This window comes from Pogona vitticeps, chromosome 1 (genome assembly GCF_051106095.1).
Source record: "Pogona vitticeps strain Pit_001003342236 chromosome 1, PviZW2.1, whole genome shotgun sequence".
Classification (NCBI taxonomy): domain Eukaryota; kingdom Metazoa; phylum Chordata; class Lepidosauria; order Squamata; family Agamidae; genus Pogona; species Pogona vitticeps.
In genome coordinates, this window is record NC_135783.1 from 267,175,631 (window position 1) to 267,201,679 (window position 26,049).

The 26,049-nt window shown below is 40.3% G+C and overlaps 1 protein-coding gene across 2 annotated transcripts in view; it reads left to right on the plus strand.

The window, feature by feature from the left end:
* The window catches only part of PARVA (parvin alpha), a 93,299-nt gene that overhangs the window by 52,887 nt on the left and 14,363 nt on the right, over positions 1-26,049 (plus strand). For both annotated transcript variants that reach the window (XM_020797225.3, XM_020797226.3), the window contains exons 2-10: positions 11,479-11,568; positions 11,681-11,751; positions 13,245-13,347; positions 14,226-14,366; positions 20,327-20,442; positions 22,357-22,415; positions 23,063-23,082; positions 23,786-23,847; positions 25,491-25,559. In XM_020797225.3, the coding sequence (XP_020652884.1) occupies positions 11,479-11,568; positions 11,681-11,751; positions 13,245-13,347; positions 14,226-14,366; positions 20,327-20,442; positions 22,357-22,415; positions 23,063-23,082; positions 23,786-23,847; positions 25,491-25,559 (731 nt within the window). The remainder of the gene's footprint in view (positions 1-11,478; positions 11,569-11,680; positions 11,752-13,244; positions 13,348-14,225; positions 14,367-20,326; positions 20,443-22,356; positions 22,416-23,062; positions 23,083-23,785; positions 23,848-25,490; positions 25,560-26,049) is intronic.

Consider the following 26,049-nt stretch of genomic DNA (forward strand, 5'->3'; position numbering starts at 1 on the left):
AGAAGTGATCGATATCATAGCATTGGGAATGCCTTCGGGCACCACAAGGGCCATGGAGTTCCGTCTTCTGCCAAAGCAGGAATTCCACAGCTAAAGTGGTGGCCATCCAAATTTGTTGAAAACCTCTAGTAGTTTAGATATCTGGCCGCAGAGCCAGAGGTTGAGAGTTCTATTCCCCACTGTGCCTCCTGCGAAGAAAGCCAGCTTGTGTCGCTTTGGGCAAGCTGCACAATCCCAGGGTGCTCCCCCCCCCCCCCGGAAGAAAGAAATGGTAAACCACTTCTGAGTATTCTTTACCTTGAAAACCCTGAAAAGGGTGGGCATAAGTCAGAATTGAGTTGACAGCACATGATTTATGAAGGCATGCCCACCACAACACTCTACTGCCAGACAGCTCTGGTTCTCAAGAAGTTCAGCCTGATGTTTCACTAAAAAAAAAAAAACACCTTTTGTTGAAATCTGAATCCATTTCTTCAGGTCCTACTCTAGAGCCATACTCTAGAAAACAAGCTGCTTCTTTTTTGCATATAGTGGCTTGTCAATTATTTAAAGATGACCCTCATAACTCAGTTTCATTTTCTCCAGGTTAAACATATCCAGCTCAAGCTTTCACTTTGCTTGATTCCCAGACCCTTTGCTCTATTGGTCGCCCCACTCGGCCTTGCGGTGTCCAGACCTGGGCACAGTTTCCCAAGTGAAGTCTATCCAAAGTAGAATAGAGTGGCACTATTACTTACCTTGATCTGGATGCTGTGGCTGAAATCCACAGTTATGTGGGTGTTGTGCCCAGGCAGTTCAGATTGTGCAATTAGATGATGCAGCTTTTGTTTTGTTTTGTTTTTAATTAGGGAGGGAGGCAAGTAAGCAGAGTAAGAGCACTAGCTGGCTCTCATTGAGCTGATTTGGAGGGGGTGGGAGGGATTTGGAAACCATGCCAGGGAGGTGAGAAGGGAAGTACATTTTGTTGAGTGTGTGAGAGAGAGAGGGAAGAAGGGCTAGTGGGCTGTGCACTTTTAGAAACCTTCCCTAGAGGAACATCAGTGTAAAAATGCTGCATTCTGCTCTGTGCCCCTCCCCCATTCTAATTAGCTTTACATGATCACTGATCTAACAACAGACTGAGGACAGGAATGAGGCAGGAGTGAAAGGGCGGTCTGGCTTGCTGTTTGTTTGCTTATTTGGCTCACTTTTGCCATGAAAGCCTGGCTGCCTGTTGTGCAGCATGCATGCAGATGTGCTTTATTCAGTACTTCCAGCCTGCCACACTTTCCCCTGATTGCCACAGCTTTGCATTGCACACACAGAGCCGTGCAATAGGATTTCAGCCAGTATTCCTGCTGAGGAAGCACAGTGATTGCATTGCACTGGGTTTGGGAGCATCGGCTCTGGAGGCTGCCTGGGTTCGCCTTGCAAAGTTTGCTCCTCTGTTGTGGTGGGGGTAGCTGCAGCTGCTGAGTGTGCCTTTTTTTGAGGGGGGTCCTCAGAGGAAGGTTGCCAGACCTCTGTGTGTGTGTGTATGCGTGTATGTGTGTGTGTGCATGCACATGCGCGCACCTGTGGGGCCCCCCACTCCTGTTTAATTTCACGGGTACTGATGGCAAGACGATTCTGTGAGGGTTTTTAATAAAAAAATTATGTTGTGCTCTCCCCCACCTCGCCAGCACTCCCTCCCTTCTCTGCTTCTTCGTCCTGCTGCTGCTGCTGATGGTGATAGTGAAGAAGGAGCTGGAGAGGGTCGTGGCTGGCGACAAGCACTCACGCGCCCCTCCTCCTCCTCCTCCTCCTTGGAGCCCCAGCCGGGCTAAGGAAATTCCTGGGTGGCTTCCTCAGGCTGTTGCTTCGCTTGGTGGGAGTTAAATACAGTGGGGCCTCAGAGCCAGCCCAAAGCACAGGTGATGGGCGGGGGGGTTGCAAAGATCGCGGGGAAGCCAGCTTCGCAAACCCCCCGCTGACTTCGGCGCACACACCCTCTCTCCCCCCCCTCACAACTCCAGCCTGGGCAGGGAGACTGAGGCACCACGCCGCCACCCTGGCCGTGGTGGCGCGGTGCCTCAGTCTCCCTGCCCAGGCTGGACCTGCAAGGGGTGGAGAGAGAGAGAGAGAGAGAGAGAGAGAACACCGAACAGCTGATTGGCGGTTCCAAAATGGCCACCCGCTGTGTTGCCTCGCTTTAGAGGCACCGAAAATGTGGCTGGATGGAGGATTTTCACTTAAAGGTGAGTGTTTTCCCAATAGGAACGCATAAAACATGTTTTGATGTGTTCCTATGGGGTTTTTTTTGCCCCGCATAGCGATGAATTCGTATAGCAATGATTTTTTCGGAACGGATTATCGTCGCTATGCGGGGCACCACTGTACTCTGGTTTCTCTTCAGATCGTATAAATCGCTTCGCTTGGCAGAAAGTCTGATGCGGCCCAGCCTCACCCAGACTCTGCCTCCAGCGGCCCCCAGGTAAATTGAGTTTGAGACCCCTGCTCTAACTGCTGGGGCGAAGGAGCTACAAAGAAGCAGCCTCGTTGCCACCTACAGTTAGCAATTTGAATTTCCTGCCTTTTTTCCCCTGCCTTTTTCTGTTTGTTAAGTGGAAGCTCCGGTTGCAAGTAGAAGCAACATTTTGCAGCTGGAGCGGGTCGTAACTGGAAATGGTCATAAGTAGGGACGTTTGTAAGTCGAGGCACCACTGTACATTAAAAACAATTAAACTATAAAGCTGCTTAAAATACCTTTGTATGACTAAAAACAGGTAAAATGTTTAAAACTGTTTTAACTTTAAAAAAGTACATTCAGGGATTTAGTCGTCATGATTTTAAAAAAAAAACTTGCCTGAAAGGGTGGGTCTTCAGCTGTTGGCGAAAGGATAAAAGGCAGGAGGCCAGCCTGATCTCCCGAGGGAGAGCGTTCTATAACCTGGGAGCTGCCACAGAGAAGGCCGTCTCTTGTGTCTCCATCAGCTGTGCCTGCACTGGCAATGAGACCGAGAGGGGGACCTCCTCTGACAATCTTAAGCACTGAGAAGGCTTATAGGGGGAGATATAGTCCTTCAAGTAGCCTAGACACAAGCCATTTATCTCAAAACCATTTATCCTGCTTGTTTTACCTTTTCCAGATTATCTGACGCTATGCAGCGGAGCCACCTTGTTATAACTTCTCTTCTTGCGTAGTTGTTTTAATGATTTTAATGGTACCAGCAGCATGCTACTTTAGACCTTCTGTATGGTGAGGAGATTTCTGTAGATTGGTGAGATTTCAGAGGCAATGTAGTGACTGCCTCACTGCTAGCCTCTGGGATCTCCAGTTTGTTCTGCTATTTTAGCAGAGCATCCGTACTTGACACCTCTGAGGCAAATGGGGTTTTCACTGCTGGGAGTGGAATTGCTTCTAAGTTTCTATTTGCAGCCTCATTTCTGTGCAAAGAGGAAATGGTTGGCTTTGTATTCTTCCTCTTGAGAGAAGATAGGGGTAAATTGTAGGTGTAGTGCGGATGAAATGATAACATGGCTATGGTGAAAGCCGAATGAATCAGTTTGCCTCTGTGAAATCTAACCACAGAAATAATTGTATAAGGGACATCTTTTGGTTATGGTCCTCTTTTGATCAACAAATTTGTAATATTTATTGGTTCCATTTAACTGAAGAGTGGGAAAAGGTAATAGATTAGACAGATGGCAGTAAATACTGTTCCACTGAACAACTCTGAGCAGTTGAGAGAAGTCCAAGGCATTAGGCCTTTAATTTGTATTATAGATTAAGCAATTAGATTGTGTTGTTTTGTCTTCCTTCCTTTTTTGTTATGTTTTATTTAAGAGAAAGATGAAGCAGCCATAGAAAAGCAGGTACTTTTTAGAATGTTTACTAATGCATCGCCATCAGATTGATGCACATTGTTTGCATATTCACTTTTACAAGTGATTGGCTTGGAGACAGTAGTTAATGGATTAGGGACAGTGCTCTGATACAGATGGTTTCCTGAAAAACATTTTTAATTGTAAGCATATCTGTGTTCGTTTTTGGATTTTCCTCTTTTATTTCTCATGTATCTTGAGAATGAATAGATTGTACATAGTTGTTGCTGAAGAATGTAAGGTTTACACTCTGAAGACACTGCATTGAAGGATCACCTTATAAAAATGGCTGCATGGCTGCACACACACCTTTATGCGTTTGGTGACATCAATATTCAATTTCTAGTTACACAATCAAACGTTTAATTCTTAGTTCTGCAATTTCATTACTTCTCCAAGAAAAAATCTTTATGCACATGATACAATGGTTGTGTTTCTAAAATCATGCATTTATATGAGGTATTTCATGTACAGTGGTGCCTCGACTTACGACCATTTCGAGTTATGATCAGCTCCAGCTGCAAAATTTTGCTTCTACTTGTGACCAGAGCTTCCACTTACAAACAGAAAAAGGCAGGGAAAGAAGGCAGGAAATTCAGATTTCTAACTGTAGGTGGTGACGAGGCTGCTTCTTTGTAGCTCTTTCGCCCCAGCAGTTAAAAGAGTGTGTGATTGAAGGAGGCTGCCTGGTAAGGTAAGGTGCTGTTTTCCGCTATTTAAAAACTGTTCTGGATGTTTTTGCAGCATGGTTTTGGGCTGGGGGGTAATGTTTCTGTCTGTGATGGATCTTGGGGGGTTTGTTGGTTGGTTGGTTTCCCCCCATTTCCGAAGGGTCTTGGGGGGGTTGGGTGCTTTTTGGATTGTTTTTTTCAATTTCTGATGAGTCTTGGGGGTTTGTTTGTTGGCTCCCCCCCACTTCCGATGGGTCTTGGGGGGTTTGGTGTTTTTGGGGGGGTTCCAATGGGTCTTGCATGCTTCCCTTGCTTTTTCCTTTGTTCTCTTTGCATTTCCGACCTGGTTCCTTTGTTCTCTGTGCATTTCTGATCTTCTCCGTTTGTTTTCTGTGCATTTGCGATGGGTCTTGCACACTTTATTGCTTTTCTTTTTCGCTTTTTTCCCCTTCGGCTGGAAGGGATTAATCGCGTTCCCAATGAGTCTTGCAGTGATTTTATATATATGCAATTAATCCGTTCCAGCCGAAGGGAAAAAAATCACCAAATATATATATTTCAAGTTACATCCATCTTCTGGAATGGATTATAATCGTAAGTCGAGACACCGCTGTATTTGTAATACATTAAACAAAGCTAAGTGTGTACGTACCTTTGTGGATTTATGCCACAAGTGAATATGTCTTATCTTCTTTTTCCTAATTACTTTGGTTGCCTTTTCATTCATACAAAATTTCTCAAATTTTAAGATAGAGGCTGCAATCTCCTTGCTTACTAAAAATGCAACTAGAGAAGGCCCATTAAACCAATGATACTTATGGAGGTTGACTCACCTCATCCCCACTGATTCAGTGGGCCAACTCTGACTGTGACTATGCCAAGCAACAGAATTTCAGCCAGAGTTGCCAAAGAATTTATTTTTAGTCCTCCTGAAAAGAAACAAGACCAAGAGATTTGGGAAACACATTTTAACATTTTTCCCATGTATAAGACTATACTTTTGTCTAATATCTTTAGACTAAAAATTGAGGGATGTCTTATACATGGAAATAAACGGAGGAGAAAAAACAAGTGGAGGGGAAAGCAGGGATCAAAGTGATCCTGCAGAGCTGTGATCCCTGCTTTCCCCTCCACTTTCTAAGCCTTAGCAAAAGGAAAGCAGGGATCAAAGTGCTGTAGGATCGCTTTGATGCCTGCTTTTCCTTCTGCTTGCTAAGTCCCATGGGGCTTAGCAAAAGGAGGCGAAAGGATCAAAGTAATCCTGTGGCTGTATAAGGGGGAAAAGGATCAAAATAATTGCTTTGATCCCTTTCTCCCTCCTTTTGCTAAGCCACAAGGGCTTAGCAGAAAGGGAGAAAGCAGGGATCAAAACCATCTTGCAGCACTTTGATCCTTTTTACCCTACATTTGCTAAGCCCCACTTAGATTTCTTAATTTTGGGTTAGAAAAGTGGGGAGCGTATTATACATGGGGACGTTTTATACACAGAAAAATATGGTATATCTTTAGCTCTTATCATGTGCCTTAAATAATGGTTGTTGTGGGTTTTTGGGCTCTTTGGCCGTGTTCTGAAGGTTGTTCTTCCTAACGTTTCACCAGTCTCTGTGGCCGGCATCTTCAGAGGACAGCACTCTGTGCTCTGGTGTAGTTGACTTGGGAGTGCGGTATTTATGGCTGTGAGATAGGCTTTTGTCTTTTTCTGTAGATGGGTGATTAGTGTGTATTGTTGTGGGTGTATTGTGCTAAGGAGAAGAGATTATCTGTTCCTGTGCTTGTGGATTTCAACTGCAAGGTATATATTGGAACCACAAAATGAAGCATCCACACCAGAATCAAAGAACATGAGAGACACTGCAGACTAAAACAACCAGAAAAATCTGCAGTAGCTGAACATGCCCTGAAACAAACTGGACATGAAATTCTATTTCAAAATACTAAAATACTGGACAACACCAGCAATCATTACGTCAGACTGCACAGGGAAGCCATTGAAATCCACAAGCACCAGCACAGTTTCAACAAAAAAGAGGAAAGTGTGAAGCTCAACAAAATTTGGCTCCCAGCTCTCAAAAATACAGCGTGCAAAAGGTCAACGAACTCTACCTAGCCACAAGGACAGGGGATCACTACACACAAAAGACCAGCTAATGACACCCATCAACCACAGGAACAGCTAATCTCTTCTCCTTAGCACAATACACCCACAACAATACACACTAATCACCCATCTACAGAAAAAGATAAAAGCCTATTTCACTGCCATAAATACTGCACTCCCAAGCCAACTACACCAGAGCACAAAGTGCTGTCCTCTGAAGATGCCGGCCACAGAGACTGGTGAAGAACAACCTTCAGAACACGGCCAAAGAGCCCAAAAAACCCACAACAACCATTAGATCCCAGCCGTGAAAGCCTTCGTGAATATATTGCCTTAAATAAATTTGTGGACTCTATGACATAGGGAAAGTTGCCACAGAAAAGACATCTCCCTTCATTGTTTCTCTAGAACAGATTGATAAGAATGTTAATGAAGGGGGCAGAGATTACCTGTTTGTTGTCATCCCCTCTCCTCCTCACCTGCTGTCCTGAATAAATTTTAATTATCTGAACAGAAATATGGTGATTCTAGACATTTGATCTGATGTTATCCTCTCTACATTGTACCTAGACTCTCATTTTCATTCTCTGATGCTTTGGCAAGGTGTAGTTCTAAATGGCTTGAAAATGTTTGAAATAAAATAAAATTAATGCATGCTAGATACACATAGAATCCAGAGCCTTGTTTTGAATGTTACTGAGAAAAACCTTCAGTTTCAATAAAAAGTTGTGTTTGATGCTGTATCCCCAGAAGAAAAGAAATTCACATTATAGATTAACCCCACCTGCCCCACTGAAAGAGCAGGCGTGTTGATGAGTCTTTCTGATACTTTGACTTCTAGCCAAGGGAACATAAACTGTATAGACAAAACTAGAGAGGCTAGGTAAAAACCAGAACAGAATGGAGTGTTCCGATACCCATTCCAGGCAGTAAATTCACATTGGACAGATCAGCAGAGAGAATAAACTTCCAAACAAGACAACCCTATGAAATTTAGCCATCCCATGAGACAAGAGAGGACTAGCAGCTATTTACTACAACAAGCCACAAAACATCCCCAAAGCCCACATTCTGCTAAGTGTTCCAGGCAGACAAGTCACATTGCATGAAGCAAGCTGGAACAGCAGCTTCCAAGTAGGACAGCCCTCCAAAATTCATGTTTCATGTCACTTAAAGGAACAGATTCAGCAAGTAAAAAATGTCCCCAAAAACCACATTCTGGTGCCCATTCCAGGCAGAAAATCGATATTCCACAAAACAACCTGAAACAGCAACTTGTGAGTAGGACAACCCAATGAAATTCGCCCATCCTATCAGATATAGCAGCCCAGTGGGGAAAAAGTTGACATTAAAATAAAATAAAAGAGATGTGACTGATGCAGCAAGCTATAAAACATATCCAGGAACCATATCCCAGTACCTCTTCAGAGTGGAAAATCCATATTGTGGAAAACAACTCAGCATGCAACTTCCAAGTTGCGAACATGCCACGTCCACCCACAAGCACGGGGGGGTGCCCCGTCCCCCCGCATACAAACCCCTGCCCAACCGGTCCTTGATTCTGAAAAGGCTGGGGACCACTGGTCTATAGGAGTCACCATTGCAGTACCTAAGCATTCCACTGTAGTTGACAAAAAGTTCTTGCGTCTTGTGCGTACTATCATTCACAAAGATACACCAAGCAGAGGAAAATCCAAAAACCTGACTCCTTTTTGTTTTCATTAGTTTTCATTGTCACCCAAACACAAATTAGTTGTCAGGGCTGTTTTCCGACAAGCTCTCTAGATCAGTGGTCCCCAACCTTAGGCCTTCATATGTTCTTGGACTACAACTCCCAGAAGCCTTCACCACCACCTCTGCTGGCTAGGATTTTTGGGAGTTGAAGTTCAAGAACATCTGGAGGCCGAAGGTTGGGAACCACTGCTCTAGATAACAAAATGCCTAGAGATAGTGGTAGTGAACACAAAAACACAAGGCTTTTATTATCTTCCTGTAGACTAGTGGTTCCCAACCTTGGGTCCTCATATGTTCTTGGACTACTACTCCCAGAAATCCTGGCCAGTAGAGCTAGTGGTGAAGGCTTCTGGGAGTTTTAGTCTAAGAACATCTGGGGACCTAAGGTTGCGAACCACTGCTGTAGACCATTTTGACTACTGACATGGGTGTAGTCGAAATTCAGGCTGACCTTTGCTATGTAAAGTTTGGGATCCTTATTCCTTCTGGCAATGTGGGCACAATATTGTGCATTTCCTGGCATCTTGATTCATGGATACAGAAACAGAATGCCTTTATTATCTTCTGTTCACTTTTCCTCGAATCTGTCTGGAACTCATGAGGGAGGCCTGCTCCACCCCAGCAACTGTAATGCAAACAGAAATCCACAAAGTTACGCTTGTGCAAAATTGTCAAAAGCAGCTCCCAAATGCATTATGGCCAATGTGTTTAAAATGTAGATCATATTTACATAATTAAGGGAATATACAGTATCTGGCTCAGTCCATCAGCAGCTGTCTTTGCCTAGTCCGGAAAGATTAGCTTTTACCAGGGGAAAGTAGGAACTGCTGCTTTCTTTTAAAATAGCTGACTGCAGCTGCTGAGGAAAACAGGTCAGCAGGGATCATTAGCAGCGGCTCCCCTCCCTGTCTCATCTCTGATAATGTAGATTGGCATGACTGTAAGCCTTCAAGATAGCAAATGTGAAAATCACAGCATATATAGATATCATAACACATGAAGAAATCTAATAAAATTTAGTGTGGAGCACATGTCTGCATATATTAAAATAATTAAACTAATAACAGCCTTGTGTACAGGAGTATTTGTCCTGTCTTATGGACCCTGGTGACTTCAGGGGGACTTCTACATGGACATCATTCAAGGGGGAAATGTGGCTTGTTTAGATTTTGTATAATAGACTTCTGACTGTGTATTTCTGCATTTTCTCAATAAGAACTCAACCCAGCCAACAATGGATGACTCAGTAGACACAGTCTTTTTGTTTTTGTTTTTTTTTTAGGTCAGCTTCACCAAATTAGGGACAATTTTACAAAGCTTGTTCATTGTGCTCTGTTATTTTATATTAGTTTCATTAATGATTAGGGAGCTCTGAAAATAATGGTTACATTGTATGAAAGCCTTGAAATCTGACATGAAAAAGGGGAACTCCACCACCCCTAAAACTTTTTTTAATGTTGAATGTTGTTTTTAATTTTGCCTTCTGTACTGAGAGAACTTTCAGAGTTCCAGTTTCTAACAGAGCAAAAATAAAGCAAAATAGAAAAAAGGGAAATTAGAAAAAACTAAAAGTAAAGCATAATGAACAGAACTTGCATTAATATTAGCTTGCTGCCCTTGTAGCCCTAACATCACTTGCATTGCTGTCTAGCTTGAGGCCTCTCATCATCTTGTTCTGTCCTTCTTCCCCTGGATTTTCTGTTTGTTCTTGAAGTTCTTCTCGCCTACATCTTCCTCTTGATGATTCTTCTTCTCTTCTCTCCAGCTGTAAATTTCTGCCCACCTATTGTCATTCCTATTCTCAAATCTCTTTGCATCCAGTGTTGTATACAGATACTGCTTTTCTGCCTCAATCTGTCATCTGATGTCTCCTATGCTTGACCATCTATTTATTATTTATTTATTTATTGGACTTATATACCGCCCCATAGCGCTACAAGCACTCTCCGGGCGGTTTACAATTTTAATTATAAAGGCTACACATTGCCCCCCCAGCAAGCTGGGTACTCATTTTACCGACCTCGGAAGGATGGAAGGCTGAGTCAACCTTGAGCCGGCTACCTGGGATTTGAACCCCAGGTCGTGAGCACAGTTTTAGCTGCAGTACAGCGTTTTAACCACGAGGCTCTTCTAGTGAACACAAACACATAAATAGGCAGAGTGACATGAGGCACAGCAATGGAACCATGTGGATGAGGTCACCATCATTTCCTCCTCTTACATTGCTTAATAAAAGGCATAGTAAAATGAATTACATTTCATTTATAATATATTGAAAATAGCGATTTCAGCCTTATAAATTTAAACTTAGAATATGGCACTGTATAGCTGACATTATCCAGATGGCCAATGAATTTATGCCACCATATTTAACCCAATGTATTCTTTCTAAGCTCTGCAGTTTTACCTATTAGTCATTGTCATGTTTTGCCTCTGACACACAGAGATGGAAATCTTTTTTTCATGCATTACTTGCATAAAAAGACTGCATGAGGATGAGCATTGCATCTTTTCCTCAGCCCTGTTCTCAAAGCTACCGTAGGTGCAAAGACTTCCATTAGGTCTGTGAGCCTGATCATACAAAGCTGCACATAAAAACTTGCAAGTAAATAAATATACACATTTAGGCATCATCTATATTCAGACACCCATGGTCTATGTGGCTGTGTCAGGGGCATGACCTGTGGTCCATCTCCAGTACCTCTCCGTAGAATACCCTTTAGCCGATTAACATGCAGAACAGGCTTCTGTAGCTGTAAGAAGGATGTTGTTTGACCAGGCTTGGTGCTGCATAGGCTTGTTAGCATATCCAAGTAGTTTAATTAGCATGCAAAATAATCCACCTAGCCTCATTTTTTGAAGTAAGGTTGTTCCAGATATACCTATTGGATTTTGTTTTGTTTTTGAAGTTATTGAACTGTGTTGAGAAATGATGACTATTCATTCCATGGTATGGAATATGCTAATCTAAGAGGACTGCAAGTTACTGGAACAGAAACAATTCCATATGAATACATATTCTCTAAAATTGGTGTTCTGGTCTCCTGGAAACTCATCCCAGTGAAAAATACCACCAAGGAGAAAAATAAGGGAAATCTCACTGAATTAACTTCTTTTTTTTTTCCTCCCCAGTGTCTGAACTACAAGAAGAAGGCATAAATGCCATTAACTTGCCACTCAGTCCGATTCCTTTTGAACTAGATCCTGAAGATACTATGCTAGGTAATTTTAAATAAAGTTTAGCTTTAATCCAAATGATTGATGTAAAAAAAAAGTTTTTGGTGTAACTGCTTTGTAATGGACATCTCGTTTTATCTGCACATTTTTTTAAAAGAGGAAAATGAAGTCCGAACCATGATAGATCCTAATTCAAGAAGTGATCCTAAACTGCAAGAGCTAATGAAGGTAATTGTATAATGCTTTAATATTCTTCTATAAAAACAAAGTAGGATGTCTTGATAATACCAGTTTATTTTAATTTTATTTTTTTTACTGTTAGTTTAAACCAGTGAACCAGATGCAACCTCTACCTTCACTACTTCCGCATGTCTTTTTCTCCATGAAACCTTATTCCCTGTCTTCTGAAACAATTGGACTACGGATCATAGGCTTAATTGGAGAAAATGCAGTGGTGCCCCGCATAACGAGCAGTTCGTTTAATGACGAATCCGCATAGCGATGAGGTTTTTGTGATCGCAAAAGCGATCACATAACAATGTTTTCAATTGGTAAAAATCGCTTTGTGATTATCGGTAAGCGTTTTGCATACCGATTATCGCATAACGATGTTTTACAAACAGCTGATCGGTGGTTCCAAAATGGCCACCGGGGAAAAAATGGCCACCCGCAGTGTTTTCGCGCCCTTTCCTTGCATACCGGGCAGCGAAAATGGCGGCCGCATGGAGGATTTCCGCATAGCGGTGAGTTTTTTCCCCATAGGAACGCATTGACAGGGTTCCAGAAGATGGACATAAGTCGAAATGGTAGTAAGTCGAAGCACCATTTCCCATAGGAATGCATTGAAACCCCATTTATCTGTTACGGCCAACGAAAAAAATCACCAAAAAAAATCACTGCAAGATTAATTGGAAATGCAATTAATGCCTTCCAGCCAAAGGGGGGGGGAGAGAAAAGCAATCAAGCATGCAGGACCCATTGCAAATGCACAGAAAAAAACCAGAGCAGATTGGCAATGCACATAGAACAGATAGACAAGGTCAGAAATGCAGAGAAAACAAGGGAAAAAGCAAGGGAAGCATGCAGGACCCATCAGAAATGGGGGGGGACCCCAAAAGCAACCTAACCCCCCAACATCCATCAGAAATCGGGGGAACCCAAAAAAAAACTCCAAGACCCATCAAAGCACAGAAACATAACCCCCAGCCTAAAACCATGTTGCAAAAACACAGAGAACAGTTTTTAAAAGCAGAAAATAGCACCTTACCTTACCTAACAGGCAGTCCGAAGCCTCCCTGCAAACACACACATGCTCACTGTGAAGCAGAAGCCAGGCAGTCCCTCCTCAATCACACTCATTCTAACCATGGGGATGAAAGAGCTACAAAGAAGCATCCTCTTTCGCCACATACAGTTAGCAATTTGAATTCCCCACCTTTTTCCCCTGCCTTTTTCTGCTCGTAAGTGGAAGCTCTGCTTCCAGGTAGAAGCAAAATTTTGTAGCTGGAGCTGGTCGTAAGTCAAATTGGTTGTAAGTAGGGACCTTCGTAAATGGAGGCACCACTGTATATCGATTTTTTAAACTTTCTAACTTTGTATCAGAGCTTCTTTATTCATTCTGCATTTGGTGAACAATTTTAAGCCTTTACTATTGTTTCTAATACCATATATGTTTATAATTGGGTGTGTGTAGTATTGCTAGATCTTTCTCTCTTACACAGGTGCTAATTGACTGGATTAATGATGTATTAGTAGGAGAACGAATAATTGTAAAAGACTTGGCCGAAGACTTGTATGATGGACAAGTACTGCAGAAACTCTTTGGTAAGAGGTAATTTTATGTGTACTATCAGAAAAGTTTTGTCATTTTACTGAGAGTGGCATAGTTAAGAGTGACGAGTAACTGGTTTATATTCCTATGTACTTTACACTGCTCATTATGTTAGTCTGTGTTAAAAGCGGAGGCTGAAATCCTGTTGCTTTGTTACACATGTGAAAGGCAAATAGCATAACTTTCAGCCATTTCTAAGCCATTTCTAAGTGGCAATTAACGTGTCCCTGCTGGGATTCTTGAATATGTGCCAAACAAAGGATGTGCTTTCCCTAAGAATCCTAGTGCCAACTCATTAATTGCCAGCTTGAAGTCACTGAACATTCTTCTGTTTGCCTTTTGCATACATAATGAAGCAACAGAATTTCAGCCAAGCATTGCTCAGTTTATCACAAAACTTGCAAGCTGGAATTTGAAATAAGATTTAATTTCCCCTGTGACTCTTCACTCCATTTTTATATACAGGGACACATCTGAATGGTAGTACAATCAGCTCTAATCCCAATTCATCTCAAATATCTTGAATACCAATCTATCAAATACAGTTGAAATTGTACTGATGGTGGTGTGTGCACCAAATATTGTGTCTCCATTATGCTATATGTAGTGTTTAAAGAGAAATACCGGGTAGATGGAAGGTGGGTTAGATGACATCTTTCTGCTTTGTTAAAAGAATACGAATCTCTAACAAAAACCAAATGTGCTCAGGACCAGTTGGACCTGAAAAATTGGGTGTAGCTAATTCTGAAATGCCCCATTAGTTATATACACAAAATCCATTGTGGTATGTGGAACAGAATGTCTTCACACTGTACTTGGTACATGGAGTTGTGGTGTACTCTGGGTGCTTTTTCTTCCATTATCGCTTCAGAAAAGCTTGAGTGCGAGAAGCTCAATGTTGCTGAAGTCACACAGTCTGAAATAGCTCAGAAGCAGAAGCTACAGACAGTACTTGAAAAGATCAATGAGACTCTTAAACTTCCCCCAAGGAGCATCAAGTGGAACGTTGACTGTGAGTTATGCATTTTATAGTGGAATTCTTCCTTACTGATTATTTTAGCAGTTATATTTTCCCATTGCACCACATAAGGCACATTAGACAAAATCTGGCCTATACTCTTAACCTGAAAGAGATTCAACAATGTGTAAGTGTGCATATATTTTACACCTAGAGTTGTGAATTGCTTTGAGCAGAACTGTAGGCAATTACATGTGTCAGGTTAGTAAAGCAATCATGCACCAAATACTGTACTAGATTTTGAAAAGGCTGAATTGCATGCACAGTACTGAATGCACATGGTAAGGAATGACATATTTCCCTCACTCTTTTGGGGGTGAGGGAATTCTTTCTTATTTATTTATTTATTTATTTATTTATTTATTTATTTATTTATTTATTACAAGAGTATTAAACTGGCTTGCAAATTTTACCAGTTAATGTATAAACAGTAAATATAACAATGTAAATGTAAAATCATTTTGGAAAAAAAAATAGATGAACAAAAGAATAGTACTAAAAATCCATGGACAAATAAAATTAATGAAATGCAAATTGAAATAACAGGTTTTAAAACTGTCAGTGCAGCATTTACATGTACTTTGCAACAGGTGGAGAGAGGAAATTCTTGCATTATTTTTGTAACATCTCCCTATGGAACTTGAGCAGGGGTGCATGTGCTTCCCTGTGCAGCCTCTCCCCCCCCCCACGTACAACTCTGCAGGGGCTTCTGGACTCTACTTCCCTCCCTTAAATGTTTGTAGCCACACAAAAAATGGGGAGAGCTGTTCACTCAGAAGCCACTGTGATGAAAATTTGTCATCTCCCCCCTCCCACAAGCCTTTCTTGAGCCAACCAGGGGTCACTTCCTGTTTCTAGAAAATTATGATTATTATAGTTTTGACTTGTAAACCATAGTGCTCTATCCACTGTGAGGTGGCATATGACATAATTAAGCAAAGAAGAGAAATTCTTAGCTTTAAAAGACTCTGAGGAAGAGAAAAAACAACAGATATACTCTTTCCCCTCCCATGTTTCTGGGGTGCAATTTTAAAGACTCAGAATGTGTTGTGACAGGTAGGCAGGAAATCAGCAGCAAGGAGGGGCAGCATCTGCTGCCGCCTGCCCTCTCCCTCTATGAAACAACAGATAGTAATAGCAGCTACAGTTAGAGGTGGCAGCCATTAGAAATCCTTGCTGGTTCTCCTTGCTGGTTCTTAGGGCTTCCTTCACAGTTTCTTTGAGGGTCTCCAGAGAGGATATCATTCACGGTGATATCCTGTTTAATTTTTTAAATTTATTCTTACAATTTATGCCTCTTGAAGTTTTTGTGGTTTTTAACGTTGTTGTTGTTGTTGTTGTTGTTGTTGTTGTTGTTGTTGTTGTTGTTGTTGTTTACAAACACCAGGCACAGTCAAAATTATTAAAAAATTCACCGGTATTATATAACAGATGCAACTTTTAAACAAAAACCTAAGTATCTGTTAAATATTGGCGCAGTATGTATGCTGTTTCTAATATTGCTGTTTTTTGTAGCTCTGATGCTGTGATTTCTGAGATCTGCAACTGTTTACCGTACTGTGTGAAGTTTTTTTGATGTTGTTCCCAAAGCCCCAATGACCATGGGGACCACTGAAATATGTTTCTTCCAGACACGAGATGTTTCGATTGCCAAGTCTTTGTACTTTGTTAGTTTTTCCAATTCTTTATTTTCAACTTGTGCATCCTCTGCTGGAATTGCAATGTCAGTGATCCGGACATTTCTTCGTTCTATTACTACTGTGTCTGGTGTGTTATATTCAAGGTTTTTACCCGTTTGGATCCAGAAATCCCACAAGGTCTTCTTCTTCATTTTCTGACAACTTTTCTACCTGATGTTCCCATGGGTTTTTGGAAGCTGGCAAGTTATATTTTTTGCATAATGACCAGTGCAGTAACTTTTCCACTCTTATTATGTCTAACTTTGTAGTCTGTGCAGTCTTTGGACATTTACAGATGAGGTGTGACACAGTTTCACCTTTTTCATGGCAGAGTCAACATTTGCTGTTAGCACTAATTCCTTGGATTTTAACTTTCATCACATTGGTTTGGAGTGCTTGTTCTTGTGCAGCAAAAAGCAAGTCTTCAGTTTCTTTCTTAAGGGTCCCCAGTTTTGGCCATGCCCATGTTGAATTATTATCATGCTTTCTATCAATATTTCTTATTGGTAGTGGTTTATTTTTCCAGCTGTTTAATTTATTTTCCAGTTGTTGTATCTTATATTGAACCTTGGTTTTTGTCGTTTTCAAAATATTCTCCATTTTCACTGCTTTCAGTAATTTTTCTCTGCTTGTACTGATATAATAATTTAGGCTTCTCTTTTCCTCCTCAACTATCTGCTGTATTTGCGGTAATCCACAATCTCCGATTTTTTTGTGGTAATTATAATCTCTCTACATCACTTTTTAGATGTAGTTTGTGATGCATGTTCATACGTTTCTGTCTTTTTCGATCCAATTCTTCTAATTTATTTTGAGTCCAATCTATTATTCCAGCTGTGTATCTAATGACTGGAACTGCCCATGTGTTTATGGCCTAAATTCTATTTCCACGATTTAATTTTGATTTTAAGATTTTCTGTAGTCTTTTGATATCTCTTTCTGTCAGTTCTTGAACTTTTGTGTGCATGATGTTGTCTGCTTCTAGTATTCCAAGGTATTTATAATTTTCATTACTTCATAGTGATTTTATAATATTGCCATTTTTAATTCTATTCCATCTAGTTTTTGGATCTTGCCATGGTGTATAGCCAGAGCTGCAAATTTGTCAATTCCAGATTTCATTTGGATATCTTCACTAGATATTTGCACTGTGTTTAGCAGTGATTGTATCTCTGTGGAACTTTTTGCATATGGTTTTAAGTCATCCATGTATAACAGATGATTGATTTTTCCTGCTTGTTCTGAAATATGGTAGCCCAATCCATTGTTATTTAAAATTATTGACATGGGGATTAGTGAGATGTTAAACAGCAGTGGTGACAAGGAATCCCCCTGAAATATTCCTCTTTTGATGCTAAGTTTCCCAATTTCTTCACCATGCGCCATTAAGACGGTTTCCCATTTTTCCGTCTTTTTCTTGAGTTTTCTTCTGAATGTTTTTACTAATCCCAAACATTTTTAGGCGGATATGTGGCGATGAATCAAATGCCTTTTTATAATCTATCCAGGCCATGTTAAGGTTTGTTTTTATCTTTTTATATTCTTCAGTATGATTTTTATAAATAAGCAGCTGATCTTTTGTGCCTCTTGACTTTTTAAAGTTCCCTTTCTGTTCAGTTGGGTACTGTACAGGGAGCTCTCAGTTAAGTAATTATATATTGATCCTGCAAGTACTCCTGTGAGGAACTTGAATGTTGTTGGAAGGCATGTAATTGGTTGATAATTACTGGGTTGTTGCCCTTTTGATGATCTTTTATTATCAGAAATGTGCAGCCTGTTGTCATTCAGTCTTCAGTTGTAGAATTTTGAATTAAGTGGTTAAATTGCACTGCTATACAGTGGTGCCTCGTATAGCGATCGCTTTTATGACAAAATCGCTTTGCGACGCTTTTTTTGCGATTGCAAAAGCGATCGCTTTGCAATGTTCCCTATGGGGGAATTTCACTTTGCGATGATCGGTTCCCTGCTTCGGGCACCGATCATCGCAAAGCGATGATTTTTTTAACAGCTAATCGGCGGTTTCAAAATGACTGCCGGGTAAACAAAATGGCCGCCTGCTGTGTTTAGGGATGGATTCCTTGCTTATCGGGCAGCGATAGTGGCTGCGCTATGGAGGATCTTCGCTGAATGGTGAGTTTTAAGCCCATAGGAATGCATTGAAGGGGTTTCAATGCATTTCTATTGGTTTTTTAATGTCGCATAGAGACATTTTCGTTCTGCAGCTATTTTTGTGGAACGAATTAACGTCACTATGTGAGGCACTACTGTACATTGATGGAGACTTTTGTTAGATGCTTTAACCAAAATCTATACAGCTCATCTGGACCTGGTGCACTCCAGTTTTTCAGAGCCTTTACTTGCCTCTTAATAATTTTAGTTGTTATTACAATATCATCCATTTGTTTTCCCTGAGTTTCTTCACAAATGTCTTTAATCCATGAAGCATTTTTGCTATGTTTTGTTGTGCTTTCCCACATTTCTTTCCAAAATTTTGGAGCATCATCTTTACATGGGCCTAATTTCTTTTGTTCTGCATTTTCTCCTAGTGATGTATAGAATTATCATTGGTTCTTTTGAAATTGCGTGTTTTCTCTATATTATTTCAAGCGGCCATCATATATTTCAATTTTCTTTGCTATAACTGTTACACGTTGTTTTAATTCTTCCATAGTTTCAACTATTGTTTTCCTTTTTAAGTCATTTTGCATAGTCTGGGTTTTACTTTTTCATGTCTAAGTTTTCAATCTTTCAAATGTTTTAAGTTGCTGATGTATGCACGTAATTTGTGTATTTTTCTTTCCTGCCAAATTTTCCATTGTGGGGTGCCAGGAGTTTCTGGGTTTTGTGGGTTTTTTCATTTTTTGTTTTTTGTTTGTTTGTTTGTTTTTGTCTTTTTGCAGCTTGTAACCAAGTTCCTTGGTTATTATGGTAGCTGTGCTATACATGAGCTGGTTTGTTTTCTTTAGTGTGTTGGTTGGGATTGTTCTGATGACAACATTTGCATCATTCAGTAGATCTTTTACTAGTTTATTTTGTAATTGGCGGAAATTGGGGAGCCTTTGTCTTTCTGTGTTCTAGCTCATATGGGTTACTGTTTTTTTCCTTCAGTGATGTTTGATGATGATGATGATGATGATTAGTTTTTAACATATGTAAACTGCCCAGAATAATGCATAGCACTAATGGGGTTGTATATAATTAAAAAGTTAGTTAGTTAGTTAGTTAGTTAGTTAGTTAGTTAGTTAGTTAGTTAGTTAGTTAGTTAGTTAGTTAGTTAGTTAGTTAGTTAGTTAGTTAGTTAGTTATGCGTACCCTGTAAGAAGCATGTAAAGTTTGTAGTAGATATGTAAGAGAGTCTCTGCAATAAAAGGGATAAATGTTAAACAGAATGTTGGACTTCATGATTCTTTCTTGATGGAAGGATCCCTTTTTCCACTAGGAAAAAGAGGCCAGTTTATTGGCTCTTCTGTTCTTTTGCTTATGTATCAATGTGTGAACAGTCTAAAAGGCAGCAATGGGTTAATAACATAGCTAAATCTGAAAGTGGTAGAACTGTGCCTGAAAAGTTGATGGTAATACTGTTACAAGAAGGCAACAATACCTGTACTGCTTCTATAATACAGTTGTAAATTGTTTTCTTTGATGCTAGGTGTTTGGTTATAGATTAAAAGTTTCCTGCAGTAAGCCTTTTAATACCTTGCTATCTTGTTAGTTAACTGTACAATACCTGCTGTGAATAAGCTACAATAACAAGAACTCTTAAGAAGTTCATGAGGAATGTTTGAGTCATTCAGTTTAGTAAGTTATTGCTCAAGGGTACAAGCTAAATGGGCTCATTCATCTTTCTGCAGACATTGTGACACTTAAAAATGAATTAAGTGCATGTTATGAATACAAAAATGCCCTTTGCATAGTTCATACATTGACACTAGAATAGCAAGGATAAAGAAATGGAAGGAGTGTATAGATAGCACTTAATACAGCTGAATAAAAAAAAACTGCATTTTGAATCAAGCTTAGATTTCTATCTTTCAAGCCAATGGAATCCAGGCAACAAAATCTACCTTGAGGAATATAAGTTGCTTTCGTAGGACTAGTTGATTTATGGCAGGAAAGAGAAATAGTTCAAGGAAAATACCTTTTTAGCAGTCTCTAGTGGGGAACGACATGGAAGGATAAAATATCCCACATAACTATGGAAGGAGGCACTTCATGTAAAAATAAATACTTATTTTAGTTTTCTTTTATGTAACTTGAGTTCTTAATTTATTTCAGCTGTCCATGCTAAAAGTCTAGTTGCAATACTGCACCTTTTGGTTGCCTTATCACAATACTTTCGGGCCCCAATCAGACTGCCAGATCATGTGTCTATTCAAGTTGTGGTGGTCCAGGTACGAATTATATATATATATACTGTATCTCTAAGTTTCTGTGCACTTCTCACGAACTGAGAAAGTGTAGAATCAATCAGTTTGAAATGCATGTGTTGGTTCTCCTGCAGGAAGTTCTTCAATATGGAAGACTCAAAAGAAGTATTTCCTTAGGTATAGCTTAGTACACTGTTACCATGTTTTATAGTACAGCACCTTAACTTCCATATTTATGCATTTCCATACAGTATTTATGTTCAAAAAATGGCTTTAGTTTAGTTTGTAAATTTTGAGTGCAGTTTTCAAGAAATCCTCTCTGGAGATGGTATTCTTAACATTTCACATTCTTACTTTCATGAACTTGCTCCTTTCTGCTTTAAATGTTCTGATGGAGCACTGGGCTAAACAATCTGTAGTCCAATGTTCATTCACTCAGCACAATGGTAATGCCCTTTCTAGTTTTATGTACAGTAATTCTAAACTGTTAACCCTACCATTCCAACACTTTGAGCTTGTTCTGTTCTTGTTTTTAAAAATGTTTTCATTAGATTTAGTTGTTTCTTGTTCTTGTGGCAAGTTTGTTTTGTTATTTGATTGTGCTATATTTCAGTCATGCTTGGCTTCCTTTTCTTCTAGCAGGACACATCTTCTCTCTTCCTTTCCTGTCCTTTTTTTCTTGTTTGTACAGTATGTTACTTGTCTGGTCTTGTGCTATAGATCCTAATGCAAAATGTGGCTTCTTTGAAATATGCACAAGTGAAAACCTGTCACTCAGGTATAAAGAATGGCCAAAATCCTGTTGCTTATTATAAGAAAATCTGTAACTTTCAGCCCATACCTATCTCACCACAATTCTTGGGCGCACATGCACGTGAACCAAGCCAGTATGCCTGCCGCACCCACAAAATGTGGCAGGGTCTCTCTCCCCCCCCCCAAGCTAGGAATAGACTGAAAGTTATGCATTTTCTTGCACTTAGCAACAGGGCTTCAGCCAGTAGGAAATGCTTTGCCTTCTACATTGGTGCATGCACATTTTTCTGCTGGATACCTTTCTGCAGAACAATCACTTTTAATGTTAGTGCATGAACAGGTGGAAAAGTTTCAGCAGAGTAACTTCAAGGCCCTTGTGGCAAAATAATCACACAAACACGATCAGCTTCTTCCACCACCAGACGTATATTTACAGGATATTTACAAGTATACAGAGTGACAGCATGATACCATGAATTCATCGGAAGAGCAGGAATACATCTTCTCTGCACAGTCCACATATATACACTTATGCCTCTGGCTGTGTCCAATCAGCACAGATGTTGCATCATCTTTGAGCCAGCCCTCCTGAGTCACAGTGACTCAGCATTTTGACACACCTGAACATCATGGATGCTCATTAGGACATTTGTTCTGGTCAGGCCTGTAAATTTTATACTGTGACATTTAATTTCTAATTCTGGTGGAAGTTTTGCCACAAAATTCCTCTCAAACAACAGGTGATCTGGATGTTACCAATGCATGGATAATTCTGGCCATCTGTTATAGTGCTTCTCGTATCATTTTTCAAATATAACAAATTATGCTACTCAGTTGGTAGCTTGTTCTCACATTTGATGACTTATTAAACAGAAAAATATACAGTGTCTCTTACAAAAGTTGAGTGAAAAAATGTATATACAGTAATCTGACTCCAAGCAGGTAGAACCAAGTTCTTATCCCAGAAACTTTTCTAGTACAAACTTGGCTATCTGTTATTACTCATATTTAAATATAAGTTTGCACTCCCCTTATATTGAAGGAAGGGAAAATATTGCTGGATTTAGAGATGTTTATCATGAAAGTCAATTCAGAATTTTCACACAAATATTGTACAGGGCTATACATTTTGTAAATTATTATATAATACAGTATAAATATTACATATATCTTTTTTTTCCCCAGAAGCGTGAAGGGATCCTTCAATCTCGACAAATCCAGGAGGAAATAACTGGTAACACTGAGTATGTCAACCTCATTGCCTAATTGAATTTCAAATATTTACCCATATTTAATATTAATTACCTGGTGTTCTAAGAGAAGGCAGTTTTTGACAAAAAGTGACATCAAATGAAATTTTTCTATGGATAGAACTAATGTCTGTAGAACTGGGGTGGGGAGGAAGGAAAAGGTTAATCTTCCCTCCACCTTGAAGATTCCTATACCTCTCAAAAATCTGATTTGGAGTTATGAAGAACGCCCTGAGTATTTTTTCCCCAAATCTAGATGTCTGATTTTAACAAATTATAGCCTAGAAAAGGTGTCCTGAAACTGAGACCAAGTAACTGAACCTTTTTTTCAAAACCTTTTTTACATCTTAAGTAGAGGGGAGATTCATTTATCACCTTTTCTCCTCTAATTAGGCTTTAGCCAGACCAGGGGTGGGGGGGAATTATAATTTTGATGAAGCATCCACTTTTTTTGAGGTCAGTAGAAATTTTGGTATGTTATGGAAAGTCCTGCAGGGTTACATTTCATTTGGTATCAGTTCAAAGCCATATATATGACCAGGTGACTTCATGTATACATTAGCCTTTTGGCTTCGAATAAAATACATTAAATTATTGTAATAGTTTATTCATGTATAATTGCCTTATTTCTTTTTCTACAGGGCACTGTCAGGACGGCACGGTAAATCTCATTTGTTTCTAGTGTTTTCCAGAGGTTTTTTTTAAATGTTCCTTACTGAATTCAAAACCAGCTGAGTGCAGACTTATTGTTAACTTGAGAATGTCCAGAATACATCAGTTGAGCATCCATCTACCCATGGATGTCATTCCTCTGAATAGAATAGACTACACTATCCATGGAACCTGGATATGTAAGGAAGTAGCACCATGGTACAGAACTGACTAAAAATGTTCTGTAGTCCTGTACATGATGAACAAGAGATACTTTGTTTAAGGACTACTTTTACCATGGGTCAGGGGTAGTCCTCCTAATTTTTTGTACAGCAACTTGCAGTTTCTAAAGAGCAAATAATTGGGAACCCTATACTCATCAAACTAGGGAATGGTTTGTGACATTTTTTTCTGAAAGCATTCGATGTTCGCCTTGGGAACAGGTGTCTCTTAAAGAAAGACAGACTATGTCTACTATGTTATAGTTCTTTTGAGTTCATTTCCCATGTCTTCCTTCTAAGTCCTTAGTGCAAATCTGATATAATAGAGAATCTCAGGGACTGAAATGTTGGTAGTTGTTAAATTCCTGCTTAAGATTCTGTTAAAGATGTTAGACTCTTCTGTTATTGTGTAGTTAAGTTACTTGAAACCTGGACTGCTCATTCTTCAGTGGTACCTTAGGTAATAAGTTGCTGTCATCTCCTCTATTTCAGAACGAGATGCCTTTGACACACTGTTTGACCATGCTCCAGACAAGCTCAATGTTGTGAAAAAGGTTGGGATTGTGTTCCTCTGTCTGATACATATTACTTAAATAGCATAGAAATAGACTGGATATAGGTGAAACAAATTCTTCAAATTTGCCATGGAATTTCACATGGTTCAGTTCTGTTATCTTGTTTGCTGCATGTTTGTTGCTGCCTGATACAAATAAATTCTGGATATCAGATGGAAGTCAGTCAAGGTAGCATAATTTGAAAATTTTGCATCTCGCCTTCCTGCCCGGTGGCCAAAGAGGATGTCTGATTCGCCGTTAGTTCAAAAATGCATTTCTTTTTCCTTCTGTACCTTATGCATGGTGTGTATGTCCTCTTCTTATGTTAATGATAAAACACCTGCAAGCATCCCGAACCCAGCATTTTCCAGATTATAGTTCCTGTTATCCCTGAAGAGAGAAGGTTGTGCTAGAGTGGACATTGTGAATTATGTGGTTCCCACAAATGCTTGCTTCAGTAGTTAGTATCACTTGTTTAGGTTGAGAATGGGGAATTTGTATTTCCTTCCAATGTTGGTGGATACCATCACCCCTTTTCCTTCGTGCATGGGTAACTATGCTGGCTAGGAGGAGGAGGAATCCCAACAACACATAGAAAGCCACAAGTTCCTATCTCCAGCTTTAAGACTAATGAGAGCCCAGTTATAGAGTGGTTCAGAGAGGGATATGTAAACAATATACCATTCGGTCACTTCTAGTTGGCAGTTACTGAATTTCCACCGGGATTCTGGAGCACACATCAAGCAAGTGCAAGTATGTGCACTCAGGATCGGACTTTTTGAAAAAATGAACTCCTAGTGCTATAATTCGGTGGGAACCCTCAGGCCAAATTATGGAAGCAGGAGGTAGAGCAGCGTCTTACTTTCATTGGTACCTTCAACAGTGGTTTCCTGTCATTGCCCTCCCTCACGCCGGGGGACTCAGTTTCTGGCAGTAGTCCCCTGGAAACAGTCAGTTCAGTACTAGCCTCATCTCCTGTCACTGATGCCAGTGAAGTTTTGATGAGGAACAAGCCCAGTCCAGGACCAGCCTTGGAGCCTTTCAATGAGGGCTGGTGGAGGCAGCTGGCAGCGAGCATTGGCTGCACCCCTGCTCCTCAGAGAAACTTCTCTTTCTCGTGCTGGCATTTGGCCTGCCAGTACCTGAGTGGCTTAGGGCACTGCAGAACCTATCAGGTATCTCAGGTGCCAGGGAGCTGGTAAAGCAGGAGCCTTCTCCAAGGCTGGTGGCAGTAGTTCCACTTTCCTTGGCCATGGTCTCTAGCTGCCTGAAAGCTGCTTGCCGGAACTCTTACCAGGCGTTGTCCGCTTGCTCCTGCACAAAAGATAGGCCCCAGCTCCTCCGTCACTGAGCTCTAAGTCTCCTCCTCCTCCTCTGTGGGGTCCCCTGCTGTGTCCCAGACCCAGCAGAAGACCCTGAACCTTCCTCCCTATCCTCCTTTAAACCTGGTAACAGAACCTTCTCCCTCCCTGCCAGGTGCTTCTCATCACACTGTTCCCAGAGACATTTGCACTTCCCTCCTCCCAGCCTCCTCTGGATCTCAGAGAGGCTGCTGATGGCTTATATGTTTTTTATTTTCATATATTTCAAATTTTAGAATTTGCTGATCTAAAAAGTCACCTACATGTGTTCTCAATTTTCAGACCCTCATAACTTTTGTGAATAAACACTTGAATAAGCTGAATTTGGAAGTTACAGAACTGGAAACCCAGGTAGGATTATGAAGTTGCATTTAGAAGAGGCGACATTTGTTTATGTTCTCACCCACCTCACCCCTGTTTATACCATTTCCATGGAGGTTAGGTGGTATCGATATATTACCAGGTTGGTTTGACAGTGGCAGTAGCCAATTTAGCTTGAATAACAAATGTACCACAGAGAAGTATGTTTGCATAGTATGAGCTCAGAATGCAAGATGATATTCTATCATGGGCAAGCCATGGAAATTTTAAAAAATCTAAAAATTTGTCATGGTCGATGATGTTATAAGCCTTACACAGTGTAGTTCAACAAAAATACATTTCAGTCTTTGTGTGGATTGGTCTCATAGAGGAAAATACATCACATCAGACTCTGAAGCTCTCAAGAAGAAACTTAAGGACTTCGGGACCCAGATACTTTTCTCATCCATCCTACCATCCTTTTCTCATCCATCCTTGGAAGAGGAATAGAAAGGGAAAAGGAAATACTCCAAGTGAATGA